This window comes from Oryza glaberrima, chromosome 11 (genome assembly GCF_000147395.1).
Source record: "Oryza glaberrima chromosome 11, OglaRS2, whole genome shotgun sequence".
NCBI lineage: Eukaryota > Viridiplantae > Streptophyta > Magnoliopsida > Poales > Poaceae > Oryza > Oryza glaberrima.
In genome coordinates this window covers 16,914,401-16,939,617 of record NC_068336.1, presented here as the reverse complement: position 1 = coordinate 16,939,617, position 25,217 = coordinate 16,914,401, and the positions used below count along the sequence as shown (strand labels likewise).

Sequence of the window (25,217 nt, the reverse complement as noted above, 5' to 3'; positions counted from 1 at the left end):
GAAATAACGTTTTCAAAATCATATTTATTCTTGCACGAAATTCTGTAGGTATTGTGTCATCACAACTAGAATAAAAGCTTCTTGACTACCAATTTCAAATGTGTAGTAGCAGTGCACAAATATCCTGTTGTTCCTGTGAAAGCATGACACACTAAGGCTGTGTTCGGATAGTAGGGTTGGGAACCCAATCTCCCCGCACGGAAAACGGAGCGGTCCATTAACGCGTGATTAATTAAGTATTAGCTATTTTTTTTAAAAAAGGATTAATTTGATTTTTTAAGCAACTTTCGTATAGAAACTTTTTAAAAAAACACACCGTTTAGCAGTTTGAAAAGCGTGAGCGTGGAAAACGAGGGAGAGGGGTTGGGAACTTGGGAGTTCCAAACACAGCCTAAGAGTAAAGTCAATTGAAACACATGAAGATAACCTGCATAATATTAGACAATTTATTATGGTTCAAAACCCTATCATTACGGCACCATTAGATTCACCAACAAAACATACTGGCTCCAAATAAAATCAATCTTTGGTAGACCTAGGCGCTTCACGAAGAGGGGGAATATTAAAGGCAAAGAAGACACACCGCCAAGTAAAATGTATAACATGGCAGTTAAAAAAAAAGAAATGGTGGTTGTACTCTTGCGTATTGTTGTCCCCCCCCCCCCCCCCCCCCCGCCATTTTCTCAAACATTTTGTAGTTGTACCATAAATACTCCTTACAAACACAGGTTTTGATGGGCTTACAGAAGGCATTACCGCATTAGACCTTCGGTCCGTCCCTTTAAATTTTGGTCCAGAAGGTTTTGTAGACCAACCCAACATGTAGCCAAATGGTTCAGGTTTGAATTTTGGAAAAAGTCACTTTTACTCAATTAAAAATAGGCCAAATCTAATTCATACCCATTAAGCAGAAAACCGAGTAGAACGACTCCCCCAACTAATGAAATATGTGCAATTTGACTCCCTCGAAGCTTTTGGAGAGCGGTTTCACTGATGTGGTGGTGTAAACCTGGTCTTCGTCCCATGTGGCGTTGACGTGGCGCTTATGTGGCATTGAAAATTTTAAAAATATTTAGGACCCATTTGTCATTAACACAAAAAATATATTGTGGGACCCACATACCATCCTCTCTCCTCTTCTCCCTTAACTCTCTCTCTCTCTCTTTCCCTTCAGTCTTCTACGGGTGATGGAGGTGGGTGTGGCCCCTAGCGGCGGGCGAGCGAGGTCGAGGGTTCTCAGCCTCCTCCGCCCCGGCGCTGGCGACGGCGGCGTCCAGTGGCAAGAGTGCGACGGCGTCAAGTGGCAAGAGTGTGGCGGCGAGGGCATCGACTGCGGCAATGGGAGCACAAGGGCATGTCGGTCGATGGCAACGGGTACGTAGCTGCCACTGATGACCGGAGTCCAGAGCGATAGGGAGGGCCCTGCCCCCTACCCCCTAACCCCCCTCCGCGGTGGCGGTTAGGGGAGACGGATGTTGTGAACACCGAGGAAGTGGTGACCTATCGTCAGAGCTAGATCCACGGCGGCAGTGCCTGAGGCGTGATCGGGGCGGGATTTGGCTGGCGGCATGTAGCGACGACTTTGGGATGTGGAGGATGGTACCGGCGGCGGGCGGGCCTGCCCTCCAGGGACAAAGTTGGGGGGTGGTCCCCCGGTCAATGGTAGAGTCCATGGGCCGCATCGATGCAACGGGGTTGGCGCGGCCTGGCCGGCAAAGGCGTCAGGGAGCCGAAGACCGCCACCCACCCCTCTCCCTCATCTTGCTGCTGACCGCCGCCCCGCTCCCTCGTCCACTGAATGGCTCTTTTATGCGGCGGAGTAGAGGGCATGAGAGTGAGGGAGATGGCGTCGACACCAGCCTCATCGGCAACGCCTCTTCCTCTTGGTGCTTGCCGCCGTCTCCGCTGCTTCCTTCGCCATCATCGCTGCTCGCCTCCATAGAGATGGCATCGAGTTCCTGCGCCCGTGTGCGAAACAAGGAAAGGAAAGAGAACGGGGGGGGGGGGGAGATAAGTGTGGTTTTTGACACTCGCCCGCTTCAGCCCTCGCCTGCCCATTATTGCCACTGCCACCGCTAGGCCCCCGCCCACCACCGCCGGCCCTCCCTCCCAGTAGAGGACCAAAGGGAAAGAGAAAGAGAGAGAGTAAAGGGAGAGAGAGGGAGGAGGGAGAAGACGATGGTATGTGGGTCTCACATGTCGGTGGGGCACACAATATATTTTTTTGTGTTATTGACAAATGGGTCCTATATATTTTTTTTTAATTTTAAGGAAAAAGTACGAATTACCACCCCCGAACTATTGCGGTCGTCCGAATTACTCCCCCCCCCAAACCATAAAACTGGACATTCTTCACCCCCAACTATGCAAACCGGACGAATTACCCCCCTCGACCCAATCCGCGGTGGTTTTGGTCTACGTGGCGTACGCGTGGCAGCCCAGTCAGCATTTTATTTTTTTAAAAAATGTGGGACCCACCTGTCATAGTCTCTCATCTCTCTCTCACTCTCTGTCTCTCTCACTCATCCTCTCTCTCACGCGCAGGACAAGCGGCAGCAGCGGCGCACACGGTGGGCGGCGGCGCGGGACGACGCGGGATGGGCGGTGGGCGGGGGCGCGCCGGTCATACGGCAGCGGCGGCGCGCACGGCGCGCGGTGGCACGAGACGGGCGGTGGGCAGGGACGGGCAGGCGGGCGGTCGGTGCGAATGGCGCGGACGGCGGCGCTCATGGCTGCTTGGGGACGGACGGGGACGGGCAGGCGGGCAGTCGGCGCGGGGACAGGTGGGGGCGGGTGGGCGGGCCGTCGGCGCGCATAGTGGCACGCATGGCGCGGCGGAGATGTGGACAAGACGGTGGCTAGAGGCGGGGGAGGGGGTGGGGCGGCGCCGGCGTAGGGGTGCGGGAACGGGTGGTGGGCCGCCCGCTCTGCCTCCGCCTCAGCCGCCCGCCGCCGCCACCAGCGCCTGCCTCTGTCTCAGCCACCCATCGCCGCCGCAAGCGCCCTCTTCGCCTCCGCCTCCACATGCGCAGCCCCACCCCCTCCCCCGCCTCGCCGCCGCCTCTGGCCACCGTCCCGTCCGCGTCTCCGCTGCGCCGTGCGTGCCGCCATGCGCGCTGACGGCCCGCCCACCCGCCCCCGCCCGTCCCCGCACCACCATGAGCGCCGCCGTCCGCGCCGACCGCACGCTTGCCCGTCCCTGCCCACCGGCCGTCCTACGCCGCCCCCCGCCGTGCGCGCCGCTCCCGCTTGACCCGTGCGCCCCTGCCGACCGCCCGTCCCGCGCCGTCCCGCTCTGCCGCCCGCCGTGTGCACCGCCGCTGCCGCTTGACCCGCGCCGCCGCCCGCCGTGTGCGCCGCCGCTGCCGCTTGTCCTGTGCGCGAGAGAGAGGATGAGAGAGAGATAGAGAGTGAGAGGAGAGAGAGATGAGAGATTATGAGTCTATGACAGGTGGGTCCCATATTTTAAAAAAATAAAATGCTGACTGGGCTGCCACGCGTACGCCACGTAGACCAAAACCAACGCGGATTGGGTCGAGTAGGGTAATTCGTCCGGTTTGCATAGTTGGGGGTGAAGAATGTCCGGTTTTGTGGTTTAGGGGGGTAATTCGGACGACTGTGATAGTTGGGGGGGTAATTCGTACTTTTTCCTAATTTTAATGCCACATAAGTGTAATGTCAACGCCACATGGGACGAAACCAGGTCATCACCGCCACATCAGCAAAACCGTCCTCCAAACCACCGAGAGAGTTAAATTGCACCGGTTTTAATAGTTAGGGGAGTCGTTCTACCCGGTTTTGTGGTTAAGTGGACTTTTTCCTCAATTTTCGCTGATCCGAACTAAAATTTTTCGCGAACAATTTTCGCTAATCCGTGCGCGCTATGCTCGATTCGCTGTTCCTGCTCACGCATCCTACCTCGAGGGGTCCAGCCACATTTCTGTGGCCCATAGAGCTAATGGCCCGGCAAAGTCCCACCAAAGAGAGCGGCAGGCCAGTCTTGTTTGACTAAATGGACCGGAGGTATAGGATTATACCTCTTTGGGCTGGCCACTTTATGTCTGAAAATTTTAATGAAAAAATTGCTCCAATTTTGTGATCAACATTCCACAGGATGAGCCATGTCATCAAATAAATATCAACCGTTGGGTGCACGATTTGAATGAAGTGAACCATTAGATAAAAGAGAGAAAAATAAGTTAGAAAAAGTAAATAGTGTCATGGGATACAATAGTAATTCTATTGTATCAACAATAACAACTACCTGTGAAAATATGAATAGCTACATAACCTAATACTATCGATTACTTCACTACAGTTTAAAATTTAAAGAAACATGTGGCATGGACGGCATAATAAATTTTGTAAAGTTGATTTAAATCTTATGACTATAAGATTTACGATAAAAAAAAACGTATAGATACTTCTCATCTGGTGATGACAGAATCGCAACGCGTAAGAAATATGGCTATTTGCATTATTACTACAATTGATGCATTTAGATGTTGTAGGAGTTAACGGTCAATAAATTATTTGTTGTTACAATGATATTCTTAATGACAAATCAAAATATATAAATCTATTAATGTTATAGCTACACTTCTTAAAAAATGTGGTAAAAACATATGCATTATTAATTGTTATTAAATATTTTTGTCCATTAACATAAATAATATATAGATATATTTAATAGATGGAGAAGTCATAATGGTGTGAACACGCGTGACTTAAGATGCTAGTTATATCTGAAAATTTTAAATGAAAAAACTGCTCCAATTTTGTGTGCTAACTGAATGTATTTTCACGTTTATATATATAATACCCGTATTAGAGAGAAAATAAGAGTTCTCTATATTACAATTAATTGGATTTTACCTCTTCTCTATCTTAAAAATGGGCTCACACTTAATAAAAAAAAACTATCCCCCATCAATCTCCATTCTCTCCTTAAATCCCCGAGAACTGAAGCAATCAGTGCAAAGTAGTAGTCATATCAAATTCTCTGGAACTCTCAGCCACTGGATGGTCGAGATTATGTATATAAAATATGTATAAAACTATAATTTGGGTATTACGTATACTTGTGTATCAAGGAACCGCTTGTAGTCTAGTTTGTTATCTTTGAAAATTAGATATAGGAAACTTAAACCGTATAGTAATAAGTTTCTATCTTGTAAGACAGCTCCTTCGCCTATATAATGAGGGCAGGACACCCATTATCTGGGGTATTCACAACCAGATCGTCAGATCAATACACAACTCGGTGGATTTAAATTCTCAAACAGGAGTAGGGTAGGACACACCCATTTAGGGTATTCACAACCAGATCATCAGATCAATATACAACTCGGCGGATTCGAATTCCCAAACAGGAGTAGGGTATTACCTCTCATTGAGAACGTCTGAACCTATCTAAATACTTTTCTCTGCATCCATAAACTTTTATATCTCATGCACTACCCTGTTTATTACTATCGAATTCCAATTTCGACGTGGACATTTTAAATTGAAAGCAACATGTGGCCATCTTAACAAAATGTAGTAGTACACAATCAATAATCACCACTTTCATTAGTTATTTTTTACTCTACGCCCTAAAAACTGTGTCGTCAAGCATCCTACAGTTTGATCATTCATGATATATATAATACTCCCTCCATTTTAAGAATATAATACATATTTGATTTCGTTAGCACAAATTTTTGTCTAACAATTGCTTTATTAACATATCATTTATATGATAAAAAAGAATAATCATAAGTAAATAATTTTGAATACGGATCTACTGAATTCAATTTTATGTAAAAAAAATATATCTATTACTAATTGTTGGTCCTAACCAAATAAAATACACATTATATTTGAAAATGGAGGGAGTACTATCAAGATTTGTTTTTTGAACGTTAATTATATCAATGAATTTGTTGTTGAAAACATTTTCGTTAATATTACAATTTTCTTTCATGTCTCAATTTAAATAAATAAGAACCTGTGGCTAAAGTTGCATGATCTCGAATAAACTAAAATAAAAAGTTAAATCAAAACATCAGGTAATATAATTAAAAGAGAATAGCAACAGCTAGTAGCACGCCAACGGCTAGTTAATTTATACTACCTCCATATTTTAATGTATGACGCTATTGACTTTTTGTCCAACGTTTAACCATTCGTCTTATTCAAAAATTTATATAATTATCATTTATTTTACTGTGACTTGATTCATCATCAAATGTTCTTTAAACATGACATAAATATTTTCATATTTGCACAAAAAATTTGAATAAAATGAATGGTCAAATGTTGGTCGAAAAATCAACGGTGTGATACATTAAAATACAGAGGGAATATAACTCATTGTGCAGCAGCTTATTTCTTTATCTAAGCTCATGGTTAGTTAGGAATTAACATCTTGACTGTCCATGGGGCCCTGCAGGAGAACCTTAGCAGCCAAGAAACACCACAAGGCTGATATTTCCCTCCCCTTTTCTCTCCCAACTGGCTGTGTTAGTCAAAGAACACAAATAGTGCCCAAACCCTATCAAACCCCCCTTCTTTTGGCTACTAGTTTGAACAAATTTTCTTGTTAAGCCAATTGGATGGCCATAGTTAGGTCCAGGCATGGGTGAAAAGCCACAACCTTTTCCCCCCAATAATGACGAGGACTTTAAGTTATCAGCTGGTCTATCTGATGCTAGATTGCTACTGACACTTTGGGTGATTAGTGGGGCCATGTAGGATGATGCATCCATGCAAAACATGTGATTGGAGAGAAAAGGATCTGTACATGTGTTGCCATATGATTGACAGTAGTTAATTTTGTGTAGATTAATCATCTCTTGTTGTGTACTTGTGTTCTTGAGTTGAAGTAGAGACTTAATGGACGAACTTTTGCATTTGTTTTTGATGAATTGGACAATTCTGTGTTGAAATATTGAACTGCTGTGAATTCCATGTGTGCCAAGCAGATTTGTTTTAGTTTGTTTGCGTAAAATTTAATAAACCATGGAAACCCTTTTCTTCAGGCTTTCGAAATCTGGCTAGGACAAAGGGTGCAAACTGTACAGGATAAAGAAAAATCTGAAAGGCTATCTTACATTACACTGTAGTTAACACAACTTAGTGCCCAATTTGTGGACAAGTTATGCTTAAAGATGACCGAGAATGCAACAGATGCAAAAGAATCCAAAACTGGTTTTCATGATGTTGATTCCAACTGGCCTGCATGAATAATCTAATGCTCCAAACCATGGGCTACGACCTGTCTGTACCCATGGAATTTCTGCATTTGGGAGCAGTGAAATTAACATCTCCTGGTCCTCCTTTGTTCTTGTAACTTTTGTCACAAGATCCTCCAATCCTGTGTTGTTTCTGTCCCCTTTTTAAGGAAGAGAAGGCTAAAGTTGCTGTTGCTTCCTAGCTAATGAAGAGTTTCTGAGAGGATTAAAGGCATGCTAACTTTTGCCAATTTGACACTTGTTATTCGTATACTTATCTGCTGTGTCATACACAGTTATGCACATTTCAGGTTAGTAAAAGCTGTTCGTTTTCACATCAGGCTTTGCAAATAGTTTTGCAGCAATTTCACACCAAGATTAACTACTAAACTTGATATCTCGCAATGTTTCTTCTGATTTCGTTGGCATATAAAATCTAGTGGTTGACAGCTGAGTAGCTAAGAACACCTGAAACTTGTATGAACAAGTTTTGTAACGTCGGTTGGTGACTTTTTTTTTTTTGGCATAACAGAACTCCTTCAGTAATTAAAATGTGATACTTGTAACATCTTATTGCTTCAGCTTGATCCCAAAATTGGTTAAGTCGGTCTATTTGGCCAACCTGCTACAGTATTTGCATCAGTGGTTACCGGTTAGTGTGAAGACAGGTTGGGTCAGGGACTGCAATTTTGGTTCGAGATTTTCGTTTTTTTCTCAAAATTTTGTTAATTTTTTTAGAACAGATCAACTTGCATTGATCCGGCTTTGTAAGAAAGCCGAAAGGATACAGGAACAGTCTTACACAAAACATAAAGCACATAAAAATTTTGTGAATTTGGTCAAAATTTAGTCAAATTCAGTTAAATTATGTTAAAATTTTAAGAAATTTCAGTCCAAAAGTGCTGAAAATCCCAAAATTTCGAGAATGAATGAAATTTCGGCCGAAATCGAAAGTGCAATCCTTGGGTTGGGTTGGTATATTCTGTTAGTATCGCACTAATTTCTTTATTGCTGTGCCAAGCATAATATTCCCTGTAGATATACTCCAAGCATTTTGGTTTGCTGCTCCAAGAAGCATCTGGATGCTCCTCTGCCATTCCCTGAGTCTGTACTGAATACTTATCAGCCACTAAACACCTGATACTAATCTGATCATTTTCTGAACTCTAACCCCTCAGTTTATTTTAGCACAGTACTTACTCCTACCAGTTGCATAATCATTCACTGATTCATAGTCAATCAGGTCCTACCAGTTGCTTAATCATTCACTGATTCATAGACAATCAGGTATAAAGACATGGACTGACAGAATTCAAAGTTAGTTCTATAAAAGAAAAACAGAATTCAGAGTTGCAAAATGAAGTTGAACACAGGGGTTAAATTAATCGAAGACTTAGCCACTAAGCTCCTTTACTGGGAAGCAAACAACCAACCAAACCATACATTCCCGTCACCTGAAACTGAGACACTTGATCTTCTCAGCTAAAAACAAAAAAGCCTCATCCACCTTTCACTTTTTTTTTTCTGAATCCGATTTGTGTTCTTCAGCACATGCCAATGCCCAATGATCATTCATGCCATTGATGCCATTAGCAGCAAGCCAGCAAATACCCAAGAACACTCTCAACTAAGTAAATACTACTACTAATTACTCCTTAATTCACTGTCACTACACGCTGCTAATAAACACATTTATCACCGGTTGTTCTTGAATCTCGATCAGAGAATCAATCAGTGGACGATCGATGATGGTTGGTTTTTCAGGAGCAGTCGTCGAGCAGGGCGGCCGGCGCCATGCGGAAGGCGCGGTCCCAGGCGTAGCGGAACGTGACGGCGGCGGAGGGCTCGATGCGGCGGCCGTCGCCGACGAGGTAGTCGCCGGCGTCGCGGTCGCGGCGGAACAGCCGCGGGTCGACGGCGACGGAGCTCGCGAACCCCTCGGAGCGGAGGCGCACGCCGCGCACCGCGCACGCGCACCGGTTGCGCACCGTCACCTCGAACACCGGGTCGTACCCCGCCTTCTCGCCGGTGTTCGCCTGCTCCACCTCCACGCTCGCCGCCGCGCACTTCCCCGCCGCCGGCGACGACCTCGCCGCCGCGCCTAATTCCACAGCCAGTCAGAAACAAAAATGGATGCATGGTGTCTTTGATCAGAGAACACCAAGAACCGGCAAGAAAGATGTATCCTACCTTGGATCAGGAGGAGGAGGGAGAGAAATGCAGAGACTAGGAGAAGCTTGATGGGCAGTGCCATGTTTCAGATGTTCTTGAAAGTTTTTTCTTCAGTTCTTGGAATTTGGAAGCTCTGAGAGATGGAAGAGGAGAAGCGATATGATCAACCTGTATTTATATGTATTTATAGGGGGAGGGGAAAAAAGGTGAAGGCAGGTGAGTGCACAAAATCAAATGGTGATATGCTTCTCAAGTCAAGTCAGGCCCCTACAAGATTACAAGTCATGCTACTGTGTATACTACTAGTAGTGCAGCTGCTCCCTGTGATTTTTGGTCCACAGATTAGTACAAGATTAGCATGCTGAGGCCCGGTTTAGATGGCAAAAATTTTTATTTTGGATATCATATCGGATATACGAACACACATTTAAAGTATTAAACGTTATCTAATAACAAAACAAATTACATATTCCGCCAGAAAACTACGAGATAAATTTATTAAGCCTAATTAATCCATCATTAGCAAATATTTATTGTAGCACCACATTGTCAAATCATGGCGCAATTAGATTTAAAAGATTCGTCTCGCAATGTACACGCAAACTGTGTAATTTTTTTTTCTATATTTAATTCTTCATGCACGTGTCCAAACACTCGATGTGATGGGTGAAAAGTTTTATTTTATAAACTAGACAGGGCCTCACTAAAGTGAGGTGTAGACCAATAATTAATCCTGATAAAGTGTATCAACAAGTGCAGGGCAGGGAGGCTTTAACCAGGTTGATAATTCTACAGCTCTCCTACTTTGTGTGCCTCAGGTCTCTGTCACCTGCCTTTTTTTTTCTCTTCAGAGAAAAAAGAGGCTGGAAAAGATAAATAAGTGAGCAAGTAAGTAAGTAGATTGGTGCAACTTTGGATCTTGTGAAGGGATACGATCGAAGTTCTCAGCAAATTGTTTGATGTAAAGGCCTTTCTTGGCATTACTTTTAATCTACTTTCAGGTAGATGGATGGTACTTCTAAGATTGTGAGCACTATCCATTTGAAAAATCCTTAATATTCAGTGAATAGCCTGTAGCAGCCATGGTTCACATGAACAACATGGTGTCATGCTTCAACATAACAAAACAGATATATAAATCACAAATGTGCATGCAGCACTTTAATTTGTAACTTGGCCTGTTTTTATTTCCCTCTTTTGTAAAGCAAATGTAGTATAACATTTAGTAATGTGGCCAATGCGTGTATCGATCATTGCGCTGTAAAAGAAGCAATCGGTTGCACATATTTACACAGAAACGTTGGTGCATGGAAGCTCAAGTCAATTAGTCAATTCAGTCTCACAATTAATCTCTCCAAATGCAACACTGTTCAGAAGAAGACTTGAGCACAAGTCTTGGGAGGAAATTTCCATGCAGTCATCTCTCCATGTGATGCTGCGAAAACAACTCAACATCACCATATGGTCCCCTTTCAAGAACCGTCCTCTCTCTCTCACGGCTCACAAGGACAAAATCTGCAGAACCAAATATACAACTGACATGATACAACGGTTGCATCTGTATATCTCCTGCATAAATGTCTGCTTGCACAGATCAGCTGCTGATGAAGGCCTTCCATCCAATGGGAAGTGATGAGCTTGTTAATAGGTTTTTCACATTGTTAATTACAAGCTAGTAGGTCAGTCAACTCACGCGCTTTCACATTGTGGTTGGTTGCTTGGAGCTTGGATGTATCCGCCGGCCAGTTTGGAGCAGAGTCTTCTCGAGTCTACCTGCTGGACAATGACCCGGCCATGGCCATTACTCCGAGCTTTTGACTTGTCTGTGCTTTGATCCATGACGAGGCTGCATGCTATCTTATCTCTGGGATTAAAGAGAAACATTTTATATCTATTTTTTAATAAACTAATAATTAAAAATAGTTTTTTTTACACCGTAAATTACACATATTTATACACCATAAAATTTCAAAACTTATCCAGTAGTTACACCGTAAATTTCAATAATTACATTATAATTTCTCTAATATACACACTATATAAGAGAATAAGAGAATTAGGATTAAAAGTAATTGATTATCCATTTGGAAGAGAAATACTTACATATGAGAGAAAGCAATCTCGTAAGCAAAACATAACTGAAATCAAGTTAGATATGTGGCATCATAATTTTAGCAAAATTAATATCCTGTTGTGTTGGAGTATAAGTAAATTGTCTGTTTTTTCCTGCTAGTTTTTAAGCGATCTGGTTGGTACATATAACTTGGCATTTGCATTTTTCTTTTTAGAATTGAACATTTAGGAGTTAGGATGATGCAAATAGATGAGAAGGGTTGAGGCATGCACCTGAGTAACAGGGATAAAGAGAAATTCAAGGGCTTCATAACTCATAGCTCAAAAGTTTGACTAAATATTGTTGGGCCGGGCCAAGCCCAATAACTGAGAAAAGCCCACATATATTACACTAGGAATAAGTTCAAGTTAGGTTCCTTAACTTAACAGATGGTTCGATTTTCATCCTTGAACCGAAATACTAGATACAACGGGTCTCTCAACTATCAAAACCGATGTAATGCAGGTCCCGTAGAAGTATAGCGGATGGTTTTGTCCAATGAGGGATGGGGCCCACGTTGACTCAGCGCTGTTAACTCGGGTTAAATTGTCACGTCGGACGAAACCACCTGTTGTACTATCATCGGACCTACATTGCACCGGTATTGGTAGATGAGAGACCCGTTGCATCTGGTATTTCAGTTCAAGAACAAAAATCGAAATTGCTGTCAAGCTAAGGGACCTAAATTGAACTTATTCCTTAACAGTATACACAGAGCTGGGGAGCCCAATGACAAAATATATGGTTTTGAATTTTGTAATCCAAGCCCAACCAGTGTTAGCTTACCTAAATGTTGGGCTCATATCGGTTATCTGTTTGGGATAAAAATGATACGAGAACTAATTGTGCTCATACACTATTTTCTGTTTATCTCATTCCTCTGGTCGGTGGTACCTTCGTAGCAACGTTTACTCACTCAACGATGAAATGCAATTCTTCGATGCAATAAAATTTTGAATCAACGTTTTGATCTTTCGTTATCCTTCATAGTGAAATATCTTGAAGTTTGCAACGAAAACTTGTATATCAACTAGACGATCGTGAAAAAAAAAATGTCGATCTATAGTTTACTAGTTGCCTGCTCCTGAAATGGTCGAAGCCACACCCTTCAAAAAGGGATGATATCCAAATGCATTTCAGCTAGTTGTAGTCAAACCACACCCATCGACCTTTTTCTTTTCCAGCACCATGTACATAGAATGCGATGGCATGCACAAGCGAAGAAATGATTAAGAGAACTGCATTTGCGGGGGAGTTAGGGGGTTTCTATCGTAATGCATGCCACTACTTAACCAGGGATTCATGTAAATACTAGTTTAGCTTATTATTGCCGTGACCACTGCCTACTTTTTCATATTCATTGAGTAATGCATGCAATTATTGATCGATAGAGATGTCATGGTATGGCTTTCCATGTATACTACATATCTACGAAGCTCATCCTCACTAAGTACAGTTAATGCTAATTCTCTCCTCTCTCATAAAGTTACATCACCTCAATTATTTTTAGTCTTTAGATGATTTATCAAGGGTATAAATTGCATCTCTTCCCCCAAAAGGCACACTATACAACCGAATCATTTATAACCTATGAATAATTGATAAAAGTAAATATATATATATATATATATATATATATATATATATACACATGGAAAAAATCGTACAATAGGTAAGAAAGAAAATTTTGCAACTCATATATATTATATTATCATACAATTCTCCCGCAGCAACGCGCGGGATACACATCTAGTTAGCTAAATAATTGCGTACGTTTGGGGAATATTGTGTCCACGCTGGTACGGTAGTAAGTTAGAAGGGAAACACAAAATAGCTTTAGATTCTTTTATTTATTGCGCGGTGATTTTATTAAAAAAGATCATGCTCATGGTATCTTTCTCTAGTTAGCATGTAAATGGTACATAAATTTTTCGACGTATACCATTTTCGTAAATAATAATAGAAATGATCTTATTATCAATTGTTTCGGATTGTAAAATTCAGTTTTTTCTGATTTTGTCTATGTCATATTGAAGTTTTCACTAAATAGTTAAATTTAAACTTTCAATCATACCAGTATCATTTTTTAAAAATATAATAAAATATAATATCGTTTTAGATCGTTTTCATCCTTACCTCTACTAGCTTGGACGTTATCACCACCTGGATAAGAAACGGTTGCGGAGTAAAAAGGATATCGCCTTTTTATAGCCAAGAACTAACAACTACGTTCCAAACTAAACTCCATTGATCACGAGAACACATATATATATAGCTGAAATTGAAAGCGTTTTATCCCAGGATTATCTCTGCTATATAAATCGCGAATAGATTCTAAAATCAAATGTGTTTTTGATTATTATTTTGTGACGAACAATTGACATTTGAGATTATTGGTTTTGATATTTGGAATTTATTCACGAAGTGATTTTGGAGATGATTGGATTTACAGGTGAATCGCAGGTTCTGTTATTTCATGTGACCGGTCAGACCGGGCTCTGGTAGCCGATCAGACCGGCGTGTATCACACGGTCAGACTGGCCCAGCCCGCGGTCTGACCGGCCGACTCTGTGTGGGTTTCGGTTTCGGGTTGTTTGTTTGGATATCTGTGATTATTTCATGATTATGGCTTCTAGATGGATACTATACGTATGTAATACTGTTGTTTGCTACTAATGAGTCAAGTTGGAGATAGCTTGGTCTCGGAATATGGTTTCTTTGTTTATTTCATGTGTAGGTGACTCGATGCCTCAGGAGAGTATTTGCGGTGATGGACCGGGAGTCGGCTTGGGGATAAGACGACGTCCATGGTGGTCAGAGATCATGCGGGATACTTAGGCTAGAGTTGATGCACGTGGTTGATGGAGATTCCATATATGGCATACGATGGAGGTATTGTGTGCGTATGGGATGCGGAGTCGAATTTGGAAGGAGTTCAAATTTGGTACGATTGGTTATGTAAAGTTTGTTTCTTGTACTAGAGGGTTTCCTAAGGTGTTTAGGACTCCTAGTATGAGTTTGGTTCGTGGCTTTAGGCTGCCTAACTCATGTATAAATAGAGGGGGAGCGTGAGGCTTACTGGTATCGCTTTTGAGAGCAATTGAGTTGAGTTTTGAGTTAGGGTTTCGAGTTTAGTCGAAATTTTTGTAAGGACTGCTGTTGGTGCACTTTGTAAACACAGAGAGAATCAATAAAGTCGTCATCTACTTTAAGAGTTCTTCGATTTATGTTTCATCGGGTTTCGGCGGTCTAACCGGCGGTATACCGGCAGTCAGACCGGTGGCATTGCGGCGGTCAGACCGGCGGGAGCATGGTGGTCAGATTGGCGGCGGCGACGGGCGCGGCAAGCGACTTCGGCAGTCAGACCGGAGATTCAACACCGGTTAGACCGGCGGCATCTACTCGGTCAGACCGACATATCAATCTCGGTCAGACCGACTTCCGTCGATTTCGAGGGTAACTTTAATTTCTGCTAAAAGTTTTCGGTTTTTGGGTATACCAACCATTCACCCCCCTCTGGTTGGCTTAGTTACTGTGATTCGATCGTACATAGATTTCTTATGACATATAACCCCCATTGGTCCATTATCCTCCGGCTATATATACGCACACCCTACGCCCATTTCATCGCATCAAGAGTTCAAGATCGATCAATTCAGTCACACAGCTACCATCCTCAGGTGTTCAGAAATAATGACTGTCAAGGCTACCATCCTCTCGCTCTTCTTCCTCGCTGCTGTCCTCTTCCATGGGCACAAAGGTATATATCTCTTTCTTTTCCCCCCAACATATTATTACCTTTTCATAGGATTTGAGGTAAACAGGGTTCACAATCTTGACGAATTTCAAGAATTTCGAACATCTTAAGCCAACTTAAAATGTACATATGTAACGATTATATTTAAAATTTGTCAAACTCCATTTAAAACTTTTGAAAAATAACATCTTAATGAGGCTTGAAAATCACTAGCGAATTAGGATCGGAAATCATGGTACTCCCTCCATGTCACGCCCGGAAATTTACTAGTAATTTCCGAACTTATTTGTGCATAATATACTCGTCCAGAAATCAACCGAGGTACACAAATTGACAATTTAATATACAAATCCATCATAATAATAATGTTACATACTTACAAAAGAAAAGAAAAATAGCAGCGGAATTAACGGTCTAGCAATGGCTTCAGCTCCACTCCCACAGGCAGCTCAACTGGGGTATAAGCCAAACGTCTTCTCCTTCTGGATCCTTTTTCTTCAACTAAGGTTGATTGATTATTGCAAGAATAAGCATATGACATACTCAACAAGCCACACAGTAAATATGTAAGTGCACATGATAGCAAAGGATGGTATAATATAGGCTCATTTGCAAAAGCAACATTTAGCAAACATTTAAGAACAGTAAAACAATAGAGTAATTTAATCATCAATTTTAATCAACACTGAACAGCACACCTATGCTGCTCAGGCCCAACCATTCTGAACAATCATACCCGGGTGCATAGATCTAACTCCAAACCAGGGGCTAAGAAAATTATTACTAATTATAGCATCCATAATTATTGTGAGAGGTGTGAGACTAATCACGAAAAACATTGCTCAACCCGCCCATGACCGCGGGCGCGGCTATTCGAATAGTTTTACTCTGGTCAGAGGTGTACCACTGTACCTACAAGACACAGCTCCACGACATGTCACCATGCGTCTCAATACCACCACGGTACCTCGGAAAGGAACTGTGACAGTACCCCTCGCACAACACAACTCACCACAGGCACCAATCCTAGATCATAATCACCCCCTCTATAAATATAACCAAAGGCATGGACTCCCCAGAGACCCTCACGGACTTCTCGCCGCTTCTCAGTCTGGTACCCCGTAATGAACCATGCTATACAAAAGGTAAAGCCGTTGCCCACGCTGGCTTGTGGTTGGCACGGTTAATGTCTCACAACAGTAGCTCGTGAACCGGTCCTTAATTGTCATAAGCACGACCTTCAAAATCATGTGCTCACAACCCACCATTGTCAAGTTTTAATTATCAATTAATTATCATAACACGATCAACCATCGTGAGCTACCATTAAATATAATCATAAATAATAATGGAGTAGGATTCATCCCATTAATGAGCTAATGTTTCTAAGCATGGCTAAGCAATTATATATATATAGCATTTAGCTGAACCAAATCAATATATAAGGTTCAAGCTAATTAATTTATTACCCAAGGTATCAAGGAATAGGGTATTCAATGCAAATTGGTCATAACAAAGGAATATATTCACACCACCCGGTGACATTCGATAATAAATGCACAGTTGAAATAAATAGAGAATTTAAATATAGGATCAACATACTCAAAGGATTGTGTTTGGGATCTGTGTGACTTGCCTTGCAACAATCGGTCTTCAAATAGTCTTCTGAACCACTTCCAACGCTCTCACGGACCTTCGCAACGACGGAAACGACAAGCTAACACACAAAACGAATAAAAAGACTAATAAAAACCAAATAAACAGTACATAAAAAGTAAACAAACATGTAGATCATAATTTTAGATGAATTATGAGAATTGAACGGCCTCATTCTGACTTTATATGAATTAGTTATGAATTTTACAAGATTAATTCCAATTAAACCTATTAAAGAAAAGAATATTCCAAATTAATTAAACAATTTACAAATAATTTATAACTGAGATATAAGACTAAAACATCCTCCGGAAATTATTGGATGAATTTAGTAGACGACGTATAGTAAAAAGAACTAATATGCCATTGAAAAAGGATAACAGGATTTATATTGATTTTAGATTGTTGAGATCAACTTTGACCTAGTTGACAAAAATTGGATGGCTCGGATTGATCTAATCTAAGATTTTAGATGGCTGCCACGTGGGATCTGAGAGACGGCGTGGCACTTAGATGGCAGGGACAGCAGTTGACAACGCGATGACATGGAAACCACGCGGGATCGACGCCGGCGGCTCTATTCGACGGTGAGGATGGCAAACGGCGGAAACCGAGAGCACGGGGAGGAAGAGGAGAACGCGACAATCCTTATCAACACTTACGCGGCGACGAACGGCGAAGGAGATGGCCGACGACGAGCTCCACAGGGCGGCGAGATACTGGTCAACAACGACAGCAGCGTTCTGGCGTTCTTTGGCGAAGACGAGATGGTGGACGGTATTCTCCTCGCAGCTGCGAATCCAATGGAGGCGGCGGCGACCGAAGGCGACGACGGGAGGTGCAGCGGGGCCTCGCCGGAGATCAAAACGCGACAACGAACTTCAGGTTGACGGCGACGATAGAGCTCCGGTGGATTTCGGCTTCGGGGAAGGGGTGGACGGGGTGGAGCTTGACCTTGCGGAGCCGAGAGAGGCGACGGCGCAGGTCTTCGACGGCCGAGGCGGCTGCTAGGGGCGGCTGGAGCGGCTGCCGGCGGTGGACAGAGAAGACGAACACGGCGACGGCGCTACAAGCGACGGCGGAGAGAGGGAGAGGCGGCGGCCGAAAGAGGAGAGGGAGGGGACTCTATTTATAGCCATGGGAGAGAGAGATCGGGCTTGGAACCTAGGGTTTGGTGGAGAGATAAACTCGAAAACGAATCCAAATTCACGTCGAATTCAAAGGGATAAAATAGGATTTTTTGAGGAAGAGATATAAGAGGATAAGGGAAACAAATACCCTCAACTAAATTTAGAAATGCCCGAGAGGAAATGCCGAATTTGGAGGAGAAAACGACGCTGGATCAGGAAGAACAGGCTGTCTGGAGGTTGAAGATGATACTGTAGCGACAGGGAGAGAAAGTAGACTTTCCGCTGGGCTTCATTTTCCAAGGCCTGATTAAACGAGGACATGAAATGGACTTCGGAAAAGAGAGGGAGAGGGCTGCAGGCTGAGAGGAGACTGGGCTGAGAGTGAGAGGACTTTTCCTAATTCGGCCCGAAAAGGAAAAGGGGAATTTAATTACTTTTTCAATTAAATTAATCACCAAAATGATCTTAAATTGTTAAAAAATATTTCCAATGCTCAAATAATTTCAAGTAAAATCCTGAAAATAATTGGACACTCAAAGTACTTAACAAGATTATAATTAGACCATTTAATGTTTAATTTATTATTTAAATAATTTCTGAACTGCTCTTTGTATTATTAAAATTAAAAATTGAACTCCGAAAAATCCGAGAAAATTTCAGAGAGTATAATTTACCATGGAGAATTGAATGAAAATTAAATCCAGCCATGCTTTATATTTAGGAAATTTTATTTCCCACATTTAGCTTCACTTGTAAATTAATGAACATTTAATATAAATTCCAATAATAATTTATTAAATAATTTATAAATCCTAAAACAAAAATCAGGATGTGACACTCCATCTACTTTTGATAGGCATATTTTCAAATTTTCAAATTTATTTTTGATAGGCATATTTCAATCCAACAACCTATCCTCTTAATGATTTTCTCGGATTTAATGCGTGACTCTCTATCCTTCCACACAAGATTGGCTACATGGGCATCGAGAAATGTAAATATTAATGAATTGCTTGTTTACGAGGAATAACTAGTAGCATATTTAAATAGATGATAAGTAGAATTACATTTCCTTGGTCTATGTGCCAAGATGAAATATGACTATCAAGAGTAGATGAAGGGAGTAATATATAACCCTGATAACCACATTCTGCAACTTTATCATGAAACAAACCAATAAAATTCTAATACATCGAGAATTGAATCGAAATATGTCCACGGCATAATTATTAGTACTCCCTCCGTATTTTAATATATGACACCGTTGACTTTTCGAACAACGTTTGACCATTTATTTTATTTAAATTTTTTATGCAAATATAAAAATATTTGTGCCATGCTTAAAGAATATTTGATGATAAATCAAGTCACAATAAAATAAATGACAATTACATAATATTTTTAAATAAGACGAATGGTGAAAACGTTGGTTAAAAAGGTAGTATATGTTTGCGTGGTGGTGCACGCGCATATGTGCAGGCAAGACGGTGGGGTGCGCGCCGTCCGACATCCACGCAGAGAGGGAAGCTGGTGGAAGGGCAGGCAGAGTACCAGGTGACAGTGGACAACACCTGCTCATGCCCGCAGTCGGGCTTCACCGTACGTGCGCTGCCTCGGCCTGTCGAGCGTCGAGCCGGTGGACAAGTCCAAGACACTACTAGGAAAAGCATTATCGCAAGCGGCCGAAAGGGGTCTTCGCAGGCGGGGCGGCCGTCCGCCTGTAAGCCAACGACTGTGAAGACCGCCGATCTTCGCCGGCGGGGCGGCCGTCCGCCTGCGAAGATAATTTTCGCAGGCGGACGTTGGCTAGTCCGGTCCACCTGCGAAAATAGGAATCGGCCGCCTGCAAAAAAAAAAAACCTTCCACCTGCGAAGATAGGTACAAAATATTGAAATTTAATAATAATTTGCCCGTAAATTACTTTTAAATTATTTAATAGAAATTCTTGCATGTAGATTATTATGTACATATATTGGAAGATTATCAAGCATTTGGTACTGATAAATGTACATATATTACATTACTCAAAAGTGATGCTAAAATATATATATTACAATATTTTTTTACATTGTCACTTCAAATACGCCACCTAGTTAATACATTATGGCATAGCACTGTTCCACTCCCGAAGATCCTTAAATTCGTCACTTGTGGCTAGGGCACCCTCTGGGTCGAAGAAATCCCCTTTCACATGACAGCACTCATGGTGGATGAAGTGACACAGATCACGCTGGACATTTTTTATGCCTGTATCGTCAAAGCTTGTTCGACATTGTAATCTTGGCAACTGCATGCATTGAAGATAAACAATATATTAGTATCATAAATATATGAAGTTGTCTAGCACATAGTATAGAGACTTACATCCTTCGTGTTAGTCCTGTACCTCCCATTTACTCTAAGGAATTCGCAAGCGTAATACCCGCAAAGGACCGTTCCTTGCGGTTGCTTGTGACACTTCAGGACATATCATAAAAGATAGTTAAAATTTGCAATTAGTGAAACAATTGGTATACATTAAGTGAGTGGAGTATTACCGGCCAATAGGTACGTACTAGCAACTTCTCCCTTGTTCGGGTCTGTTCTCCACCCTTGAACTTGTAGTACTGGTACGCTCTGTATGGATGCCGTACCGTTTCACATTAAGGAGGATATTTATTTATAATACATTCATATAAAATGCAAGAGTCATAATCACTTACTACTGTAAGATTGTTAGAAATTCTTTGTATGACTGGTGTTTGTAATCGAGAGGGTCCAAGACTACCACGGTTCCGTCTTTAGGGTGGATGAGTAAACAGATATAATGATCGCTACATATTAACAATGGCATAGTTAGTTAGTACTAGCTAAAATAAGACATGTGTGCAGAAGATAAATGTACCCGACTTACTTAAAATTATAAGCGGCCATGACGACTCTCTTATTTTGAAAGTGCAAGAAGGCTCGTCCAATGTACTGTGCGACAGTAATCAATTTCTCCTTGTGCAAGCCCTTCTTGTATTCAGCTATCTCCTTTGGAGTCTTGCCCTTCAACTGGTCTGACCCTGGTGCTAGCTTCACGGTATGTTGTGTTTGGCAGATCCGAGTTGGATCCAAGAATCCGATAGGTTATTTTGTCTTCTTAGCATCCATGTATTGCATCCTACAGAAGAAGTTTGTTAGTAACAATCACATGGATTTGTATTGTACTTATTTTTCATATAATTAATTAAAACTCATACACACATGCACCAAACACTGACGTAGTTGACGTCCATCTTATCCCGACGATATATGGCGTGGAGATATGAGAAATCTAGCCATACGTAACCTTCTTCGCCGAAACAATCTGCTGGTGATCGAGCTGTTATATTGCCCAAGCCTTTCTTGCTAGCCTACATGTAGAAGGTATGTAACCTTTTCATCTCCCATGGTGCTTCGTTCACTGCCCATTCCGGCAATAGTGCTTTTCCATATTCGTACTCAGCCGGGCAATCATCGGTTGCGAAGTATGTTGGCCCGGCTAGTTCAGCGGCCTTCTGGGGGTCATCATCTCTGAGCTTGGCACGTTCCTTACCCCCTCTGAAGATGGTTACCATGAACTTCTCCTTGTTCTCATCTTTGGACTTGGAGTCGTGGCTACTAAGCACTCTAGGCACCTCAGAACTGGTAGTGGCCTTCTCAGGGACAGTGGTCTCTTGCACCTCGGGGTCTTTCGCAGGAGAAGGGTCTTAAAATATTTCTGGCTCTGTACCGTCCCATTCCAATCCTGTTACTTCTTCTATTTCTGACCCGACTGATGCCACAAATTGCACCTCTGGTTCTGCCACTGTAATCTCCATGGGCACATCCGGCACTGGAATCTCCATGGCTGCCTCCGGCACTGCAATCTCCGGTGGCACTTCCGGCACTGGATTTTCCTTTTGCATCTCGAGTTCCTCCGCCTTATCAGTCACCTTCCTCTTAGGAGGTCTCGGAGGTTTTCCCAACCCCGGTTCTGGCACCACAGGTTTTCGCGTGTCGTCGGTGCCCAATTCAAAGGATATGCCATTCTTGTGCCAGAGAATTACAAGATCGACCGCATCCCCAAGTACGGATTCACCATCTTCAGTCGGGAAGTCAATGTCATAGGACTCAAACCCTTCGTGGACCACTTGCGGCTGCACCTTGGCATACGCATCGGGTATGAACTCTTCGTTGTATGTTCTCCCAGGGATAGCAATGGCTGTAGCGGCCTCAAGAGTTTTCCTGGAGTGTCCAATGGGAACGTGCAATTTGCAGGGCGTATTCTCCTTGAGGTCATCGAAGGGGTAATCTGGCTAAGGTTCTTTGGTTTCGGGGTGAGGCAAAATCATGTGCTTGATGTAGAAATCCATCATTTGCCTTTCAAACTCCGCAGCCCCTTCGTCTCTAAGTTTATCCTTGTACGCTTCACGCTTTTTGTGGGGGTCATGTTTGAACCCTTCCTTCCAACTCATCTTGCTCGACACACCTCGAACCCTTCCCCCATGCTCAGGAATACCCAGCGCCGTACTTAACACATCTTTCTCCCTCTTAGGCTTGAAAAATCCTTTCTTCTGTGAACTGGATAAATTCTCTATTTTATCAGCAACGCTCTGTAGCTCCGGATCTTCAAACGATACTTTTCCTTCATCCGTGATCTTAGGAGTTCTAGCTCTTACCCAGTTCCTTGATCTCTGTGTCCATTCCTCAATTGGTACCGGTTGCCCCTTCTTCCTCATTTCCTCCTCCTCTTTTGTCCACTGCTCCACCTTTGGTGCGTATCCCGCGGAGCCTAAGCGATGAGGAAATTTGTTCTTCTTGGCATACTCTGCATACTTTTGGCTCCTTTGAATTTCTTCCGGAGAGTTCTGCAACGTCAGAAAGTCGTCCCACTGATTCGGGGTTATGTTGGCATACGTCGAAAACGGTGTGCATCCCGTCTTGACAAATTTCGAGTTCAAGGTGGTTTTCCAACCACGCCAAGACTTGGCCATTGTTTGCAGTGCATAATTCCTCACTGCTGCCTCTGATCCATCCGGGAACTGGAAGATTTTCTTCAACTCTTTCCATAGGACTTCCTTATCCCCATTCGATACATGATCGCAGTCCTTCACCGTGGTGGGGATCTTTTCCCTTACTATTATGCCACATTGTGAACTGAATTTCGCACGTGCCATCTTAGGGGCGAGCGGCTCTCCTTTTGGCGAAACATAGGTAACAACATGGAACCCTTCATCCTTTCTATTCACGCTTCTCTCGCCCTTCCTTTTCTTCGCCTTAGCTGACCGTTCAGTTTTCTTTGAGCCGGTTGTGTTAGCTGGTACCTCGTCAATTTGCGATGGAACTTTTTTCTTCGGCTGCCGTTTTGATCGCCGTGGCGCCGTTTCCTACAAGAAGGTATACATGACAGTTTCAAATTAGCTAGGGCTAATAGTTATCACGGTGAACAGTTTACATATTACGTTTACTTACCCCTTCTTTAGGGGAATGTAGTCTTTGTCGCCTTCTTCACCGTCGCCTTTTTTCCTTCTCTTCAGGCTTGGGCTTGGACAAGGATCGCTTGGCGACGAGTACTCATCGTCTTCGTGAGCTACGTCACTGCCGGAACTATCTTCAGGTGGGACCGTTGGTTCCGGAGCAACCACAACAGCAAGGGACTACTCTTGCTCCCCTAAACTATCGGCCATAGTTTCAAACCTCTAACATAAAAGAAAAAGTTATCCTCCACATTTTAAATTACTCAAATAAGTACAAACAACTTTAAATTGCGAAATTAATTACCACTTACTATTATGCTATAATAGATATAAAGTAGGTGAAGTGGTTGGATTTTGCGAGCTGTTCCAACCACTGCTGGATGTGATTCCAAGAGCCGAACCAGAATGAATACCACACAGAAGAGTCAAGAGAGCCCTTCCACACGGGAGTCCCGGATCACTATGGCGTCTCCAATTTCTATTCTTTGTTATCCGTACAGAACTTATCTGTTCCAAACCCGAGAGTCATTCTTTCGATTCAGTAGAGCGATAATCCAAATTATAGGAGTATACTGGGCGAATTCTTCTAAGAAATAAGAAAAGTAGGGCAATAGTTGACTCTTCACACTTACCCCATCTCAGCTTTCATTGAAAATCGCGTCAATAAAAATAAAAAACCACCGGGTCGAGTTCGCTTCTCCCTTCCTTTTGGTGTTTAGGATGTGAAGTTGATATAAGAAGAGAGGAAAGGGGAACTGCGCTAAATGTTTCAAATTTAAATTGGAGTTGAAATTGAAATTACCTCAAAGCAATTCTCTTTTTTTGGGAGATTTAATTATAATTAAATGTTAACAGGTGGATGCCCCCTAGCTCATAGGTCATAGCCGTAGTTCGTGCCTTTGGAGTCTAAGAGAAGGGACTTCTTTATACGTTTGAGATGTGGGATCTGTCTAACTCACACTATGTTTAACCCGTTGAGAAAACCATATGGTTCGTTATGGATCCCCTTATGCATTATGTTCAATATCAAGGAAAGAGGATAGGCGATGCATAGGGGCTAGTTGAGGAGCGAAGCCCTGCTGCAACAATTCATCCACTATCTTTTTGATTTCCCTTTTCTGGAAGTAGGAGTACCGAACCAGGTATTCACTGGTTTTGCTTCTAGCATAACAAGGGAAGCAGAGCTTTCCTTTCGCCTCTTTTGTGTTCTTGTCAATTGCACTTCTTGTGACACGTTCCGATCAACCCATTTTAGTTTGGTTCTGCAATTCATTCGCATAAATGAAAAAAAAGCGAGATGTGCACGAAAGAAGATCATAGTTCAGCTTTAAAATGGTGGTGTTCCTGTGTTAGTAAGTGGTTGAAATAGCTCATGGAGGTTTCTCGCTTTTGTCGATTGACTCGTACCGAGCCAGTCTGATCTCCTTTATACTTACCTCAAACAACGAGCGAAGTCGAGGTTATTAATTAGTACTTATGCTATTAATTAGTACTTACTATTATGCTAAGTTAATTAGTACAAACAAATTTAAATTGCGAAATGTCTAAATTAATTAGTACAAACAAATTTAAATTGCGAAATGCTATTAATTAGTACTTACTATTGTGCTAAATTAATTAGTACAAACAAATTTAAATTGCGAAATGTTATATATTAGTACTTACTATTATGCTAAATTAATAATGCTAAATTAGCACTTACAAATTTAAAC

General features: G+C 42.5%; 1 protein-coding gene across 1 annotated transcript; it reads right to left on the bottom strand.

Moving 5' to 3' along the window:
- Positions 1-8,590: 8,590 nt before the first annotated feature.
- On the bottom strand, positions 8,591-9,542 carry LOC127755115 (TPD1 protein homolog 1A-like). The gene is made up of 2 exons (XM_052280756.1): positions 9,405-9,542; positions 8,591-9,315 (listed from the first exon to the last, which is right to left on the bottom strand). Exons 1-2 carry the CDS (start codon positions 9,466-9,468, stop codon positions 8,975-8,977), a joined length of 405 nt encoding a protein of 134 aa, XP_052136716.1. The 5' UTR covers positions 9,469-9,542; the 3' UTR covers positions 8,591-8,974.
- Between the last annotated feature and the right edge of the window lie 15,675 nt (positions 9,543-25,217).

Excerpts from the sequence above, each read along its gene's own strand:
- LOC127755115 (XM_052280756.1), bottom strand. The coding sequence starts at position 9,468 with ATGGCACTGCCCATCAAGCTTCTCCTAGTCTCTGCATTTCTCTCCCTC. Across the intron at positions 9,316-9,404 it reads CCTCCTCCTCCTGATCCAAG|GCGCGGCGGCGAGGTCGTCG; the intron begins GTAGGATACATC and ends CTGTGGAATTAG.